This window comes from Lotus japonicus, chromosome 1, assembly GCF_012489685.1.
Source record: "Lotus japonicus ecotype B-129 chromosome 1, LjGifu_v1.2".
NCBI classification, from domain to species: domain Eukaryota; kingdom Viridiplantae; phylum Streptophyta; class Magnoliopsida; order Fabales; family Fabaceae; genus Lotus; species Lotus japonicus.
Genome location: NC_080041.1, coordinates 11,465,819 through 11,484,413, shown reverse-complemented (window position 1 = coordinate 11,484,413; position 18,595 = coordinate 11,465,819). Strand labels below are relative to the sequence as shown.

At 38.0% G+C, this 18,595-nt stretch overlaps 2 protein-coding genes across 7 annotated transcripts; both read right to left on the bottom strand.

The window, feature by feature from the left end:
- Positions 1–568: 568 nt before the first annotated feature.
- LOC130733606 (DEAD-box ATP-dependent RNA helicase 42) lies at positions 569–5,667 on the bottom strand. 6 transcript variants are annotated; one of them, XR_009017505.1, is made up of 5 exons: positions 5,435–5,667; positions 1,785–5,207; positions 1,308–1,412; positions 1,029–1,113; positions 569–899 (listed from the first exon to the last, which is right to left on the bottom strand). XR_009017505.1 is itself a non-coding variant. In XM_057585833.1 (3 exons), the coding sequence occupies exon 2, from the start codon at positions 5,190–5,192 to the stop codon at positions 1,788–1,790; it is 3,405 nt and encodes a 1,134-aa protein (XP_057441816.1). In that variant the 5' UTR covers positions 5,193–5,207; positions 5,435–5,667; the 3' UTR covers positions 569–1,113; positions 1,785–1,787. The 6 variants fall into 6 exon arrangements, 2 of the variants coding, with proteins under 2 accessions (XP_057441816.1, XP_057441817.1); XR_009017506.1 differs by having other exon boundaries at positions 569–1,113; XR_009017508.1 differs by lacking the exon at positions 1,029–1,113.
- Positions 5,668–9,950: 4,283 nt separating this feature from the next.
- Positions 9,951–11,751, bottom strand: LOC130733607 (60S acidic ribosomal protein P0-like). Its single transcript, XM_057585835.1, has 3 exons — positions 11,361–11,751; positions 11,176–11,244; positions 9,951–10,477 (listed from the first exon to the last, which is right to left on the bottom strand). Exons 1-3 carry the CDS (start codon positions 11,604–11,606, stop codon positions 10,229–10,231), a joined length of 564 nt encoding a protein of 187 aa, XP_057441818.1. The 5' UTR covers positions 11,607–11,751; the 3' UTR covers positions 9,951–10,228.
- Between the last annotated feature and the right edge of the window lie 6,844 nt (positions 11,752–18,595).

Below are 18,595 nucleotides of genomic sequence, written 5' to 3'. Positions count from 1 at the left end.
AAGAATGTCAAGAACGTAATAATAAACAACTAAATGTATTTCAAAGTGATTATATAAATATAATTTCACCAGAATCAAATTGCTAAGGAATGTTACTGAACAAAAAATATTAAATAAAAAGTTAAAGAAATAAAATCAGTATCAAGTCATCTATAAGTAAAATTCAATATAATTGATATAAACAACAAAATTTTCTTATTCAAATTTCGATAAAAAGTTAAAATTTTGAAAAACAAATACATACGATACGAGCACTTAAAACTATAACATACCATACAACGATAAGTGAGCACATGCATGAGTTTTTTTTCTTCTTTTCTATAGGCCCTCAAACGTAATCCATAAAATTTAGGGTACTCTAATTCACGCGACAATAATGAGACATTATCTCTATATTTTTCCTGGCATGCAAAATTACTATGATCCTAGTGCATATATGAGATCGAGTGTATGTTTCTACGAGCTTCCTTGTGACATTTAGCATTTTTACCTGTAAGCGTCTCACATTCTAAAAAGACGTGCAAATGCAAAAATGGACGTTACTAAAATCATGACAGAGAACTATCGATACAAACAAATTAACTAATCACTTCTCTGCTTTATATTGAGGACTGTCCAGCATATTTAATAAATTTTCTATCAATAATACCTGAAAAAACTTCAAGAAAACCAAATCAAAGTTTATAACATAAAAGTTCAACGAAACTAGGGCAGAGCGCAATAACCTAATAGCACTATGAGCCCTAAACTGGCTATTAAGCATAGTTATGATATGGTAAACTTAAGCATGTGCAGAAATCCAAACCATAGCAGTTAGGCAAGGCCATCAATATCCGAATCATGCGATCTCCCCATCATATCTTGTTTCTCTACATGACAAGAGAACGCCAAACCGAAACCTGAGAGATAGACGTGACATCAGATAAACAAATCCACAATAGCATCAAAAATCACAAAACCAGGCAAAACCAGTAGTTCGAGAATGTTTGCTTCAAATCAAACAGGAAGTAGACGTAAAAATGCCACACCATGATCAGCACATTAGAGAGCCATGAAGCAAGCGCAGTGGATAGAGCAATATTGAACATGCAAGCGTAGGCTCATTAGACCCACCTACACCAAAGTGAATGATGAACAAAGGAAGATAACCATCAAAAGGATAGAAATTTTGTGCAAATAAAATTTAAACAATAGCATGACATCGTAGTATTGGTTGGTATTCAAAAAGATATCAAAAGAAGTTTCATACATGCAAACACACAGGGCCAAAAAAAGATGGGCAGCAGTTTCCACAATAATCATCATACCTGTATGACCATGAATGGGTAAAGGCAGACTATATGAGCAGTTTGTCCCGGATCGGGGCGCGAGACAAGAGTGTTTAACAGATTCCCATTTTGCCTTCACGTTGACTACCAAAAGTAGATTTACTCTTAGGTTGCAGGACTTCTTAAAAATAAATTAACTAAACAAATACAGCTAAACAAATATCAGCCATTTACTAGCTATGAGATCTGATTATAAACTAAGTCATGCTCATTAGATTTCAGAACCTAAAAGAAATGCACCCAAAAAGGATAAAGGAAAAAAATTAAATCAAATCAGTCAGACCATCCAGCAAAGGATGTTCTACAGCTGTATATCAATGAGGAACGAAATTGATAACGAGACAAAAACTACTAAGCAGAACAGTCACATTTCCCTTAGAAAGTATGTAACATGAGCATGTAACAGCCACTATAGTAAAATAAACAATACAATGCTAAATTAGATCAGGATCTTACCCCTTATACGACAGAGTATTTGCCTGGTTGAGATCCACCAGGAAGTTGCAAAGCCTGGTTTGTGATGTCTTCCAAAACACGCTTCAATTCTGTTTTGGCTCTCTTAACTGATTGCTCACTAGGACCCTCAATGAACAAGTAGAGCTTGCGTTCCCCAGGTCCTGGGATTTTGCCAGGGTTGACAAACTGCCCCCTGGTGGTAATGGCAGCTCCAGTCCATTCAGAAATGGGGCCTAAGGTTTCCTTGTGTGTGACTTTCCAGCGAGCATTCTGGGGGAAATCATTTATTTCCAACTCAGCCTCGTAATGCTCTGGCAATGCTTCAGATTGTATTTTTGCCAAGTTGTGCTGCAGGTTTATAGCAGCTAATGCTGCTCGAGCTGCCCCATCAGTTGTAGCAAGGGGTAGCCCTGTCCCAGGCAAGACTGTTGAAGTCGGGAGAATTGGCAAAGGAACAGGTAGTCCACCATTTGGAATGAGCTGGGCAGCTGAGATGGGAGTGTGCATCACAGAAGTATTCACTTTTGAGGCAGCAAGAAACTGAGCAAGAGCAGGATGCTGTGAGACATCACCTGCCTTCCTAATACCATCATCTTCATCTTCAGAATCTGACTTGTCTTCTTCAAACCCATATTCTTTGGCTTGCGCTTTCTTTGCTGCTTTCCTCACCTCATCTTCCTCTTCATTAAACTTAAAGCCACTTCCTCCATAACCAGTCCCATGCGCTTGCTCCAGTCCTTGATTGACTTTCGCCATAAAGCTATCAGCAAGAGCTTTCAGATCATCGGGAACAGTCTGCTCAGATAGCTCCAAGGCTTTCACCAGATCTGGTGCATATTTTGCCTCTTCCTCAGAAATAAATGTAATGGCACAACCCTTACGGCCAGCTCGGCCAGTGCGCCCAACACGATGTACATAATCTTCATAGTGGTTTGAAACATCATAATTGATCACCAATTCGAGCTCCTTGACATCTAATCCCCGGGCAGCAATACTTGTTGCAACCAACAAATTGCAGACATTGCTTTTAAAATCAGAAATTGTGGATTCACGGTCTGTCTGATCCTTAGCCCCGTGAAGAGAAAGACATGGGTAACCGTGCCTGAGCAGATCCTTGAACAAAGAATCACATTTCTCCTGTGAATGGACAAATATCAAGATCTTTCCTTTCTCATACCATTCGCCCAGTATTTCTAAGAGTCTAAAGAACCTCTCATTTTCTGGCCTCACCTCAACTAGCTGTGATATGTCTTTGTTCACAACACTTCTCCCGCCAACTTGTATTTCTACAGGTTTATTCAAAACCTTGCGTGCCAGAATTTCAACCTGGCGGGGGAAAGTAGCAGAGAAGAGAACTGTTTGACGATCTGGCCGAATATTCTGAACAATTCGTGTGATTTGAGGTTCAAAGCCCATGTCAAACATTCGATCAGCCTCATCCATAACCAAATAAGTGACTCTCCGCAGGTTAGTTATTTTCCCACTACTGGTGCATAGTATATCAATCATCCTACCTGGAGTACAAACCACTATCTCAGTACCACGTTTCAACTCACTGATTTGTTGAGCAACACCTGAACCACCATAGACAGGCACGCACCTGATACCCAGTACCTTAGTAAACTTCTTTATATCACTGTGAATCTGTTGAACAAGTTCCCTTGTAGGAGCCATGATAAGCCCAATAGGTCCATCCCCTGCAACAACTGGCGGCTGATCCTTGATATGCCTCAACATTGGCAGAACAAAAGCAAGTGTTTTACCTGACCCAGTTTTAGCAATACCTATGCAATCTCGACCACTCATAATTGTAGGCAGCGCCTGAGCTTGAATAGACATAGGCTTTTCGAAGTTATGTTTTTTTATTGTCTCCAAAATTTTGCTAGTCAGCCCAGTCTGGTTCCATGATTTTACAGGCTTAGGCACATCCTTCCCATGTATCTTCAACTCCAACTGCTTCCTGTATACTGAAACTTCTTCAGGAGTCATCTTCGAGATCTCTCTCACTTCAATATAAAAATTCTTTCTGAATGGTATATAGTCAATCTTTGAGTGGTCAACAATAGAAAGCTTCTCAACTTTTGTCTTCTTCACTCTTTTCATGAACTCATCATCATCTTCATCTACATCATCCCCCTCAGTTTCAGGATCTGCATATTCAGTGTCAGACTCTTCACCGGGAATTATTCTGCCAATAGATTTATTTGAACCTTTCCTTGGATGTGCACTACTACTTCGCTCATCCCCTTTATCCTTCGGGTTTAAGTCTGCAGCTTTATCAACAAATGACGAAGTAACAGCATTGTTCAGCTTTTCAACTTCAGGAAGAACCATTGAATTCATGAAAGCGTCCAATGGATCTATTTCCTCATCAGGAGAAGCATCAGCAGCCCCATTCTGTAAATCAGATGCAACTGCTCCATTATCAACATCTACAACCATCGAGTCCCCAGGTTCCTTATCAGCAGATTTGTCATCTTCATCTACATCCATATCTGTATTTAGCTTCCCAGTACCTGTTCCATCTTCATCATCCGATTCCCCTTCAAGTGTCCAGGTCTTTCCAGACTCGAGCTCAATAGCACTTGCTTCACCACCCTTTTCTCTTTCTGCTTCTTCTTTCTTCCTTCTTAGCTCTTGCCACTCTTGAACTCTCCTCCTCCGCTTTTCCATTTCATCATCCAACCTCCTTTGTTCATCCTCCATCTCCTCTTCACGGGTAGGTTTTATCTCCTTTTCTTTGGTATCTGAGTCATCTCCATCACTCTTTTTCCTTGGACTTGCTTCAAGTTCCTCAGTTTTCCTGTTTGACTTGCCACTGCTCCTTTCCCTCTCTCTCCCCTTGTAACCGTCATCCTCCTTCCTATGCCGCTTCCTATCTCTCTCCCTGGGTTCACTATCACTGTGTTCACTATCATCATCCCTATGCTTCTCCCTGTCACGTACTCTCCTCCCTCTTTCTCTTTCTCTTTCCTTTTCCTTCTCTCTTTCATGATCCCTCCTTTCCTTTTCCTTTTCCCGCTCCCGTTCCCTTTCTTTCTCTCTAATCCTCTCCTTCTCCTCCTTTCTCTCCCTCTCTCTTTCTTTCTCCCTTGCTCGTTCCGCCCTTTCCCTCTCCTTGTCTTCCCTATCTCTGTCCCTTTTCTTATCTCGACCCTTTTCTCTCTCTTTATCTTTCGATTTATCTTTATCTTTGCGCTTCTTCTCCCTGTCTCTATCTTCAGAGTCAGTACTCTTCTCCCTCTCATGTCTCCGCGACTCACGATCCCTCTTCTCCCTATCCCTATGCCTCCCCTCGCTTCTCTCCTTTCTAACACGCTCTCGATCACGATCACGGTGACTCCTCTTCGTCTCGCTTTCTTTCACCTCATAATCTTCTTTCCTCGATTTATGCTTTACCTCCTCCATTGTTTCCCCTTCCACCTACAAATTCACATAAAACTGTTAGCAACCGTAACCCTAGAATGAAAATTCGTGAACCCTAGAAAGTAAATTCTTGAATCCTAGAAGCAAAATCATTCAGCATGCACGCAGATGCATATCCAAATATCCAAAGTAATTAACACAGCAAATAATTTGTAAGGAAAAACAAAAAATAAGGCGCATCAATGAAAATCATGAATTGATAACAGAGAATGTGAATTGCATACCGATGAAACGAGATTGGTTGATTGAAGAGTAGAATTTGCAACGCAGTCTCAAAATCGGAACAAAACCCTAACGAGAATGAAACGGATTTGGGAAGATGCGAAGGTTGAGAGTTAGGGCACTCCCTCTCCCTCACTTAGAAACGTCGCTGCCGCAACGAACAAACAAAATCGCGAACGCTACCCTGTGTCTCTGTCTTAGTGCAAAATACAATAGCAACTGATTAATGGTGAATTTTGTTATTTATTTGGTTCAAGTAAATCTAAGGGCCTGTTTGGTTTGCCTGTTTTCTATTTTCATTTTCACTGAAAATAGAAAATAGGGCTAAAAACACGTTTGTTTAAATTTTTGAGAATATTTTCTCCGGAAACGTTTTCAAAAATAAGCCCAAAATTGAAAATAAAAAAAAATCGTTTCCGTGTTTTCGTTGAAAATGAAAATGAAACAGTTAAAACGCGGTGGCATGTTTGTAATTTTTAATACATTCTTCTTCTTTTTTATTTCACTCGATGTGTGACTCATTTGCCTGACCCGATACTCTTTCCTGGTTTCAATGCATTGTGTGTCTCATTTGCCAACCGCCAAAGTTCACCGTCCTCACTTTCTCTGGGTATTTGCAATCGGTGAATGCTTTAATCTGTGCAGTGGTGCTAATTTCTTCCTTCGAGTGTCATTCTATTTTGATGTGGATCAATATCTTTCCAGATTTATTTCTTTAATCTTCAGACTTCAATGGAATGAGTCTCCTCTTACTGCGTTCCATTTTTAAGACGTCAATGGATTTTCTTTTTCTTCTGCAACATCACGAAGCTTTTCAAACGAGAATGAAGCTTTCTTCTATTTGCACACGTCAATGGAACTTTATGCAATGTTTATCCGTGCCCCTATCTTGTACACCACACAAATGCCATGCTCTGCATACTTAACTTTAAGTTCAATTTTTTTTCCATATGTTGATAAGTTCAATTCCTTTTTCTTATTGAAATTCCACACACACATATATATATATATTATATGTAAATTGGGAGCAAATATTTATACATGTTCTTCATATTTGTCATGGAATGATAGCTAAAGTGATATGAGTTATGAGACATATGAGTTGGGTGAGAGAGATACAAGGATTAATCTTTAAAGAGTGTCATTTATCTTTTCGTTGTACTAAAAAATGTTCTTCATATTTAAATTCAATCAGTATATTTTTAAATAATATTTTTTAAAAAATATATTATAAGTATATCAATCATTAATATCAATAGTTTTCATTATAAATTTTATTCATAAATTTTTCATAATCTAAAGTTTGTTCATAAATTTAATATAAAATATAAATTATATAGTTCAATTGAAAATGGTTAAACCAAACATATTTCCAACATTTTCATTTTCTGAAAACAGAAAATAAGAAATCAAACCAAACATGTTTTTTAAATGTTTAAAATTTAAAAATGAAAAGTGTTTTCAGAAAATGAAAATAGAAAATGAAAATAGAAAATATTTTCTCAAACCAAACAGGCCCTAAACTTCCTTTCAAAATCTTTCAACAAAAAGAAAAATCTTCCTTCCAAAAAAAAAAACAAATCTAATCTAATATTCTAATATTATACTTACTATAAGGTACTGTTTGGCCCAACTTTTTTTCGTCTTCAATACTTTAAAGTTGAATTTTAAAATAAATGCTTTGAGAAAAAGGTAGAGGCTAATTGTCTGTTTGCAATTTTTATCTTTTATAGCCCAACAACTACTTTTTATTTAAAGGTTATTTGTCAGTTTGTAATTCACGACAATGAATGGTCACGCTATACAATGGTAGATGGGTTAGATAGTAGAGGTGGTGGGCTTTGGTATTGTCTAATGGCGACGACAGAGGTGGCGAGGGTTACCTAGTGGCAAGGGTGGTGGCGGCTATGGTGGTGACGATGACATTGGTAGTGGCAGTGGTGGTGAAGGGCGGTGGTCTTATTAAAATAGAGGTGGTGGTAGTGGAGGCGCTAACAATTGCAATGGCAGTGGTGGTGGTGAAGGGCAATGGTCTTATTAATGGTAGAGTTGGTGGTGGTGATGGAGGGTGAAGGTGATGATAAAGAAGACGATCATAGCAGCGACAATGATGGTAGTGCTAGTGACGACGACGTTGGTGGTGACAGTTGTGGTGGTGGCAGTGGTGGTGGTGGAGGCGGTGGTTTTATTAATGGTACATGTGGTAGTGGCAGTGGTGGAAGAGGGTGAAGATGGCGACAAAAAAGGCGGCGACGGTGGTGGTGGAGGGCAGTGGTCTTAGTTTGTTTGATGTTCCTTTATATAAGCGAAGGTCAGAGCAACCTATGTCTCTTCAAGGTCATCTAAATTCTCGGGTGTGGCACAATTTGCGCCAATTTCTTGGGTTACCTTGTTAATTCTAAACCTAGAGTACCTAAGATCACTAATACAACCTCAATCTACTGCGAGAGCCATGGAAGCTACCACTTTCAAAAGCACATTTCGTGTCATTGGCTCCCTCCCCTGGCGTTGTGGGGGGTGTATTTGGTTCAATAGAGGGAGATATAATTGAGAAGAGGGGATGAAAACATATTTTAAAAGGTAGAGTAAATATGCTTTTAGTCCCTGCAAAATATGGGTGTATTGAATTTAGTCAATGTAAAAAATTTCATAGTTTTCAGTTCCAACGTTATTAAAATAGGTAAAGTTAGTCTGTGTCGTATATTTTGTAGGGTCTTTGTGTACTTGCAACGGTACTTAACTGCCACAAATTATTTATTTTTGTTTCCTGGTGGTTTTAACTGGCACAAAATGAATCAATGGACTTATTTCACTCATTTCATTAATATTGGGGATTAAAAGCTACAAAATATTTTGAAGGACTAAATCCAATTCATTTATTTTTTACAGGGACTAAAAACATATTTAACTTTAAAAATGGTCAAGAGGAGAGGTATTTTGTTTGGTTTGAGAGGGGAGAGATTTTGAAACAATTTTACTTTTATTGTTCTTACTTCTAATATATAATCTTGCGTTTCAAAACATGATAAATTGCATTTTTGCCTAATGAACTATTTTCCATTCAAAATCGAGTTAAAAGGGGTTTTGCCCTACATACCCCTCCCGTCTAGCCCTTCATGAAAATGGAACCAAACAAGATAAGTTTTGGGGAAAAAAAACTCCACTCCCCTTCAATAAACACATCTTCAACTAGTGATAAACCTTTTATTCTTACCATGTTCCATTAAGAGAACAAGAGGAGATGAAAGATAACCCATTTCTTATTTTGTTCATGAGAGAAGAGGAGGTATTTAAATTACCTTTACTTTTAAAATGCAATCGAGTTAAATAATATTTTTTATTTTCCCTTCAAATCGTTCCATTTTTTAAGAGAGATAAATATGAGTTAAAATGGAGAGATAAATATGAGTTATGAGAGCTTTTGATCCAATCTCTTCCCTTCCCCACTAAAATTTGAACCAAACATTATAAGTTTAAACAAATCCCTGCCCCAAAAATAACGTTGTTCAGCCAGTGTCATGCTATTCGTCGTTGTGATAAGAGAACAAGAGGAGAAGAAAGATAAGTCATTTCTTATTTTATTCATGAGAGAAGAGGAGGTATTTAAATTACATTTACTTTTAAATGCAATCGAGTCCTAAAACACGAGAAAGAATATTTTTGTCATTCGAAATATTTTCCCTTCAAATCGTTCCATTTTTTTAGGAGATAAATACGAGTTAAAATGGAGAGATAAATATGAGTTATGAGAGCTTTTGATCCAATCCCTTCCCTTCCCCTCTAAAATTTTAACCAAACATTATAAGTTTATACAAATCCCTACCCCAAAAATAACGGTGTTCAGGCAGTGCCATGCTATTCGTCGTTGTGATAAAAGAACACGAGGAGAAGAAAGATAAGCCATTTCTTATATTGTTCATGAGAGAAGGGGAGGTATTTAAATTACATTTACTTTTAAAATGCAATCGAGTCCTAAAACACAAGAAAGAATATTTTTGTCATTTGAAATATTTTCCCTTCAAATCGTTCCATTTTTTAGGAGCGATATATATGAGTTAAAATGGAGAGATAAATATGAGTTATGAGAGCTTTTGACCCAATCCCTTCCCTTCCCCTGAAAAAGTTGAACCAAACATTATAAGTTTAAACAAATCCCTACCCCAAAAATAACGTTGTTCAGCCAGTGCCATGCTATTCGTCGTTGTGAGGGATACGTTGCGGTGGTCTTGTGCTGGACAGTGGTGGTTGGGGCAGGGGATTGATTAAGAGAAGGAGATGAAGGATGTGGACAATTAGATAAATCAAATGGTTGAGATTATGGCTGAAAAGTGAATGGAGAGGGGTGTGGCTGAAGAGGATCTAGATCCAAAGTATTTGGAAACCCATGAAGTCACATTTGGTTAACCCTAGTGCAAAAATTACAACTTATAGTTGTATAATACAGAAAACTGGAAGCAGCTAAGAAAAATATGCACACTAGAGATCATAAATGCTAAATGTGTGCGATCATGCCAATCAAAAGCAATAAACATGGGATAATTCATTAACAAATCAGATAATACATGTATTGTCATATCCTTATCCAAATAAAGGATAGAATTCCCGAGCACATTAAAAAAACCTTACATCAGAACTCAATCCTAATCAAAATCATATTTATTTGCCATCACTCCTGAAAAGGGTGAATTCAAAATACAAAGAGTTTGAAAGGCCACAGTGCTCAAGGAAAGGATCAGTACTGTGACAATCATTCTCTTAACAAAACTATAAATAAAAATCAAAATACTTCTTACACATCACAAGTTACCAGCCAAAAGGAGAAAAGGTGCCCATATACTGGTCATCAAAAACTGTCTTGATCTCATCAAATGACAATGCTGGTGTGGCAAGAATTTTGAGCTGACCAGAAAAGGCTCTGAAGTCTGTGTAGATTGCTGGTTACAACACGTGAGGCCTAAGGGTAATTGTCCTGATTGCAAATAGGAACAAGTGCGGTATGAGTCGTATGTCATGTACTTAGGGCACATGAGAATAGGATCAACGACCTGCAGAAATAGTGAATACATATGAGGCTCATAGGTCCTTGATAAGGAAACAAGTCTTCCATTGTGAACTTGACCAATATTTACTCATTCCTAAGGTAAGTTAAATAAATATGCAATAGGCCCGATCACACCGAAGAGAATACAATTTCCACGCACTAAACCAACCTTTTTCTCTACCCAAGATAGGAAAATCTTGGACATTTACATCAAGTAACTTGATAAAACACATTTACATGATGTAAAGCAAACAATGACATGCCCAAATTTAGATTTTGAGCACAACATTGAACATTAGTAAAAGTTTATGATTACAAAGAATCAAAGCAAACTCTTCTAATCTCAGTTTGCTATTAACTACTGTACTCATCTCATCGAGCATTGAAGTCAAGGACTCTAACTTATGAACAAACTAAACCATCATTTCCGAAGTATAATTTGGTCTGGATACCCAACAATACCAGTGTAAACCGACGCTAGCACTGAGTCACTCACTTTGAGTGAAAACGGAACTCTTCTAATCGATTAGGACTCAACTGATATCCAAACACACACACATATGTAGATATTATGGAAACATAGCCAAAAATGGATCAAACTATCAGAACTAACGTCCCTTTACACACTCAACAACCTCATGGTTAGCTAAAAGCAACACTGAATGTTCAAAACATCAAGAGAAACAGAACATGTTACTTCACCTTGTACTTTGCAATCTGTTCGCTAACCTCCCTCAAGTCACCTTTGGTGAAAATCAACGCCACGTTCCCCTAATTCAAGTAACAAACTTCAAAATCCAGATAAACACATTGCTTCTTCTTCTTCATCTTCCAATGAAAATCATTTTACAATGCAAGAAATTGGGATTGTGATGATCAAGAGTTACCACAAGGAGAGGAACGAGGTTGAGGAAGGCCTTGTTGCCAGTTTTCTCTGCATCGTCAATGATAGAGCGCTTCATCAACGTGTTCTTCCCCATCACCACCACTGAGTCACCGTGCAGCGCCCTCCGTATCCCCTGAAGCTGGTTCGACCCAACGTTGTCCGCTGAAACCACCAGCACCTGGCTGTACTCTCGTAGAAGCTTCCACATCTTCGCATCGTATGCTGCCTTCGACACCTTCCCCGCCATTGTTGCTCCTTGCTGAACCCTCTCTCTCTCTCTTCTTCTTCTTCTTCCCCTACTGAACCAGTTACAAGAAGCAGGAAACAGAGACCTAGATTGAAAGATTGTCACTGTTTGGGCCTTGCTGTGAAACTATGTGGCCCGGTGGGCTAGCCCCAAATTAGTGAGTTGGGTGTACGAACATATATTGGAGGTGTTTGTTTCACGGATTGAAAAATGATACCCGGGAATCTTGTTCCCGGGAATGTTATGATGAAAATGTTATTCCCAGACATCTTTAAAAAGTTCATTTGGTTCACAAAATCAGTTTCTGGGAATCTTTTTTTAATATTCCTGTGTATAATTATAATATATGTTTGGTTCAAAATGTATATTCCTGGGAATAGATAGTAAAATTCTTAAAATACCCTTCGCGGTAAAAGACATGGGTAGTGGGTAGTTGGTAGTGGGTAGTGGGTAGTAGCAATTCAGAGGTTTTACACCAAAAACCTCATTCCCTTCTATTCAGGATTCAACTTACCCACCTCTCCATCATGGGAATGAGAAATGCTTCTGGATGGGCATATGACTTACCCAGGAATGAAAGATACCCGAGAATATTTTTTTCAAATCTGCTACCAAACACTGGAACGTAGATTTCGGCCCAAACATTCCCGGGAATCCTTTTCCAATCCGTGAAACAAACGCCCCCAATGGTTCAACAAAAAATGTTTTGTTTACCCTTTTCCTACCCCACTTTTTCTCTTCCTAACACTCCACATCATCTTCTCTCTCCAATTCAACACTCTCTCAACAATTACCCACTCCAATAGTTTTACTTAACTCTCAACACCCTATCTCACCACTCACCACTCACCCTACCCCACCACTTTTTTATTTCACATTTTTATTTAATTTTATATTTTTGTTTTTATGATTACATAAAATTACAATGTTGAATTAAATTAAATTAAAACAATAAACACTTAATTTTTTTTTTAAATATAGACTATAATTTTTTTTCCTAACTTAAAATGCAAGACAACAAACTAAGCATACAAGAATTTAATTTATTTTCTTGAAATAAAATGCAAGACAACAAACTAAGCACACAATAACTTAAAATGCAAGACAACAAACTAAGCACACAACACACAAATAACGTAATTAGTACGATACAAATCATCTTCAATCCTGAGATATTCCAAACTTTGCCCAGATGTGCTTCACTAGATCTGCTTGCAGTTCGTGATGAACATTTGAATCACGCAACTCGGATCTAGCACGCACATGATTTGCAAAAGCGGGTAACACCTCGGTCGAGTATGGTTGCTGTGTACTAGATCCACCTTCCCTAGATTGCTCAAAATCGGTCCAACGTTGAGCATATGAATCTCGTTCATCCTTAACAATCATATTATGTAATATGATGCATGACCTCATAATGATACTCAAATCATCTATGTCCCGCAAGCGAGTTGGTTCACGGATGATTTTAAAACGAGCTTGAAGAACTCCAAATGCACGTTCGATGTCCTTCCGACATCCCTCCTGAACTTTTGCAAATAACTTATCGGGTTCACTTTGAGGAAGTCTAATCGTTTTGACGAAAGTTGGATAAGAAGGATAGATATCATCGGCTAGATAGTATGCCATATTATAGGGACGTTGATTCACAAAGAAATTCACAGCTGGAGCCTTTCCCTGTTCCACGTCATCGAACATTGGTGACCGATCTTGAACGTTTATGTCGTTCAACGTTTCAGGACATCCAAAAAAGGCATGCCAGATCCATAGATCATGAGATGCAACTGCTTCAAGAATAACTGTTGTGATTCTCTTATCCCCTCTAGTAAATTGACATTCCCATGCTTTAAGACAATTTTTCCACTCCTAGTGCATGCAGTCAATACTCCCGATCATGCCTGGGAACCCCCGCATGTCACTAGCATGTAGTATTCTTTGCAGGTCTTCTTGGGTTGGTGCTCTCAGGTACTGTTGCTCATACAATCGTATGATTCCTTTACAGAATCTACATAAACACTCCAATACTGTAGTACCTCCAATTTTGATGTACTCATCGACCGCATCTGCTGCCACACCATATGCTAACATTCGCATTGCTGTGGTACATTTTGCTAAGGGTGATATACCTTGTTTATTGGCTGCATCAACGCGTTGGGTGAAGTAGTTATCACTACTTGAAAGGTCATCAACGATTCGAAGGAAAATATGTTTTTGCATCTGGTACCGACGACGAAACATTGCATCATCATATGTAGGCTCATTGGCAAAGTAGTCGTTAATTAGCCTCTGGTTTGCAGCTGCATGATCTCTATCGAGATATTTTCTACTACGAGGTGCAGTATCTTCTCGAATTTTTCTTCGACGCTCTCTAAATCGGTTGAGTACATAAGCTTCTTCTATTTTGAATGTATGCTGCAAGATCAAAAGGACAATCAGATGGATCCATTTTTTGTGAATTTTGAAGTAGATTGGAAGAGATTTGGGATATTGGTACATCAATGGATCTATGAGTCCATATATATAAGTACATTGAATGGTGGTTGAGTGCCGGATTTGAAATAATTTATCAACTAGGGTTAAATATCGGAAAAGGAAAAGATTCGAATTGAGTGGTACATATTCAAACACAGTTACCCTAAAATTATTAAAGGCAAACACTACTGACTTAACACCGATGACAAATTATTAAAGCAAACACTAAAGACTTGACACCACTGGCGGATTTGAAATAAGTTATCAACCAGAGTTAATTATCAGAAAAGGACAAGATTCGAATTGAGTGGTACATATTCAAACACAGTTACCCTAAAATTATTAAAGGCAAACACTACTGACTTGACACCGATGGCAAATTATTAAAGCAAACACTAAAGACTTGACACCACTGGCGGATTTGAAATAAGTTATCAACCAGAGTTAATTATCAGAAAAGGACAAGATTCGAAATGAGTGGTACATATTCAAACACAGTTACCCATACATTAAAGCAAACATTACATACTTGTCACCACTTGAAAATTATTAAAGCAAACATTAAAGCAAACACTACATACTTGTCACCACTTGAAAATTATTAAAGCAAACATTAAAGCAAACACTACAGACTTCACACCACTGACAAGTTTGACCGAATACAGACAAAGACTCGCTTGAAATTAATTTCCAAATAGCTCTTTGGACAACTGCTCTAACAGCTCTTTCTTACGGTCATTGAGATGCTCTTCCGAAGTTAGCTTTAGATACATACTAATTTTCTTAGCATTAGTCCTCTCTTTCATCGCATTAGTCTTCTCTTTAATCAATTCGTTAGTCTCGCAATAGTTTGATCAATCTTCCCACTTGCGAATAATTCCTGCGCTCTTGCGATAACATCATCCTCCGACCAACCGCTTCGTTGCTCACGCTTAACGCTATCATAAGCGCCAATCCATTTACCCAGTCTTGTGTTCATATAATTCCAACGGTTTCGGCAGGCAACCCAATCGCGCGGAGGATCGAATGAGCAATGCTCATTACAATACTCAGCAATATCTCTCCAAAATGTTTCTCCTTTTTGGTTTCTTCCGACAACACTGCTCGTTCCACAATTAATCCACCCACTAATTAGCACTAGATTTTGCGCAGTGTTCCATGCGGGTGAATGGGCTTTTTTGCTCTTAGGAGTGATTTCATTGACTTCATTATCAGCTGACCCGCCACCAAGATTGACTTGTGTTGAAAATTCCGGAAATTCCGGTACATCAACACTCGGAAAATTTTCAGGAACCACTGGCATATACCCACTAGACTGGGGTGTTTGAGATGAATATCTCACAGAGCCATAAGATGGATGAGAGTTTGGAACAATTGATGACTGGTTAAAATTTTGTATGTTTTGAGGAGGTTGGTACGAATATTGATTTGGATCTGGATAATAGTTTGGATTTCGAAGACGTTGGTTGGAGATTTGATGTGGGACTTGATAATAGTTTGGATTTTGAGGACGTTGGTTGAAGAATTGATGTGGGACTTGATAATTGGTGAGATTTTGAGGACGTTGGTAAGAAATTTGATTTGGATCTTCATAGTTGAAGAATTCTGGGTGTTGAAATGGTGATTGTTGGGATCCATTTCAAAACAAATGCTAATAGATAGATAAATAAGATGGTTAGAGAGATAATAAGAGGGTGAAAAACTTGGTTTTTTTTCTGTGTTCAAATCAAACGAACCAAGTCTCTATTTATAGAGAAAAAAATCATGAATTTTGGTATAATTTTTTTTTTCAGAAAATTTTTTTTTTGATGAAATAATTGAGTTCAAAAGATCAGGGTAAAAAAAATCCGGAGCCACGAATCAGAAGCTGACACGTGGCAAAGAAAAATAAAGGTTTCTCTTTGCTGTAGACAAGGCGCGTCACGCGCCTTGTCTGCGCGTGTCGTGCACGCGCCAGCGGTGACCACTGGCCTCGCGCCACGTGGCACACCGCAGGCTGTCCAACTTTGTTGGAAATGTTCAACATTTTTCCTCTCTCTCATCACTCTCAACAGACTTCAACAACCACTACAACCTATCAACAAAATTCAACAATTTTCAACACCCAATTCATCTATCCATTGTAAATGGTCTAAGGGATACGATCCGATCAACGAATCCAATCAAACCGATCCAAACCAAACATATTATCGTGTGTTGAATTGAATTGTCAGTTTGGTTCAGATTTTTTCTTCTACATCTAATCATCATCAGTTTGGGTATCAAATTTGGGGATAAAAAATCGATCAATTCAAACCAACCCAATGAATTAAAAATAATTGTTTTTACATTCATCGGCCAAGCACTCCAACCCATTACATTATCTACTTATATTTGTATTAGGGATGTTGACTTTATTCATATTATATCGATTATGTCATTATCGAATGTTTTGTTCTTTTAAAATGTTAAATTTTTCTATATTTTTTTATAAATCTTCCCCTCTATAGAATAATTTTCATGCAAATTTTTAAATAATATCTATTTAATTCAAATCCGATCATCCGATCCGAACCAATCCAATTGAGATCGGCTTGGTTTAGTTCGGGTTTAGAAGCAAAAATATAAGACATTATAACATTTAGAGTAAAATACACTCACCCCTCTCAAGGTTTGTAAGAATGACACTCCACCCCATTCTTTTTTAAAATCTACACTCCACCCCATTTTTTATAAAGGCAAACTTTAGTGACGAAAACAAATTCGTCACTAATAAAAAATAATTACAAATTAGTTAAAATTTAAATAAATTTAATGCATATACACTATCATACATTAATTTATGAAAATAACTTTACTGAATTAAATTTAAAAAAAATCATCCACTATGTGTGTTAAGTCCACGTCTCATCTATCTCCAAATCATATTTCTCGCCACAAACGGTCACCACAAGCCTTTGCTCCCTTTAACACGGCGGCCACCGTCCCAGAATGTGAAACCCCATGGCACCACCATGCCTCAAAGTTTTGTTGCAACCTGAACCCCAGAACGTGAATCGCACATCCCCAAAGCCGCTTGTTCAACTACTTCTTGTGAACTTTACCCATTTAAGTTGTGAGCCAAAGCTCTGTTGGTTTAAGATGTTGTTGGATTTTGTTAAAAACGGTGCTCCACCGCATCGTTGGGTTCTAATAACCTCCGATTCAACTTCATGTTTCTTAATTTTGTTTCTCTATTTTCTTCACCCATTTGTGTTGCTTTTTGGGTCTACAATCCAATTTTGAAAATTTGAGGTATAAAGAGATATATTGATTAAAAATGAATTATTACCAAAAATGAAAATACAAGCATGTTTCACTATGTTCGAGATATGGTTTGTCAACCGGTCAGGTGTGCTATTGCAGAATTTACATTGTGAATTTACAGATGAAGAATGCGATTGAGAGAATGAGAGGACTGTGATGTTTTCATTTTTTTATTTATTGGATTATATTGAAAATATTTTTTGAAATTATTGATTAACAATTTAAATAATAACTAATTATTAATGAAGAATATTTTTCGTCACTAAATTTGCCTCTATATAAAATGGGGTGTGTTCTGTACTAGGGAAAGCTTACGTAAGAGAATGACAGAAAGTAAACCCTAGCAGAGCACTAAAATGACAAAAATATCATAAAAGGAATATTCTCATTAAATGTTCAAAAGGTCCTTTTTACAAGGTGTTGACCTCTCCTTTTATAGAGGGAGTGATCATGATGTGGACCTTTCCTGTACTTGGGCCTGACAACCGGGGCCCAAGCCTCTATGCATATAAGACAAATCTAATGGAATCTTCCAGCTGGCTTGTGGCCCATCTAAAGGAAGGGGCGGGATTCCTTGTTGTTTGGCAAATTCCGCCCTGGCTGCATTCGTTCATCTGATTGCCTGATTTGGGCGGGCATAAGGAATCCTTATGTCCCGCCCAGTCCACATGCCCCCAAGACATGAGGCTCAGGTAGGTTGAGTCGAAATATCTTAATATGCTACTTCGTCGTCTGCCCTTATCATTTATTTTGTGTTTCTTGTAATTATATCGCCGTTCTTTACAATCAAGATATGTCGCCACATTCCTGTTCATGGATATGTCGCCACCTTCATGTTACTCATTACCCCGCCATCTTTATTTTTGTTGATGCGTCACCATTGTCACAACCGTCAATCACGTCTTTTCAACTGACACACGAAATCCTAGTTTTCCGGGATTTCGTCATCATTTGCCCTGAATGTGCGTCTCGAGGAGTTACACATTTTCACTTCATACCTTTTCAAATTTCAAATCCCACGACTCTTCACTATCTCTCCCACTCATTCTCTCTCCAAATCCCACGACTCTTCACTATCTTTCCCACTCATTCTCTCTCCTCCCTTTTCGTCCATAAAAGTCCCTTTTTACTTTTCACTTTTCACTTTTCCGAAACTCTTTCCCTGAGACTTCTCCGGAATTCTTGCTTTTTCCTCTTTGAACTCCGGCGAACCTCCGTTTACTCCGGCCGTC

Coding starts and splice junctions, on each gene's coding strand:
- LOC130733606 (XM_057585833.1), bottom strand. CDS start 5,192: ATGGAGGAGGTAAAGCATAAATCGAGGAAAGAAGATTATGAGGTGAAA.
- LOC130733607 (XM_057585835.1), bottom strand. CDS start 11,606: ATGGCGGGGAAGGTGTCGAAGGCAGCATACGATGCGAAGATGTGGAAG. Junction 11,245..11,360: donor ACCTCGTTCCTCTCCTTGTG/GTAACTCTTGAT, acceptor TACTTGAATTAG/GGGAACGTGGCGTTGATTTT. Junction 10,478..11,175: donor AACAGATTGCAAAGTACAAG/GTGAAGTAACAT, acceptor CTATTTCTGCAG/GTCGTTGATCCTATTCTCAT.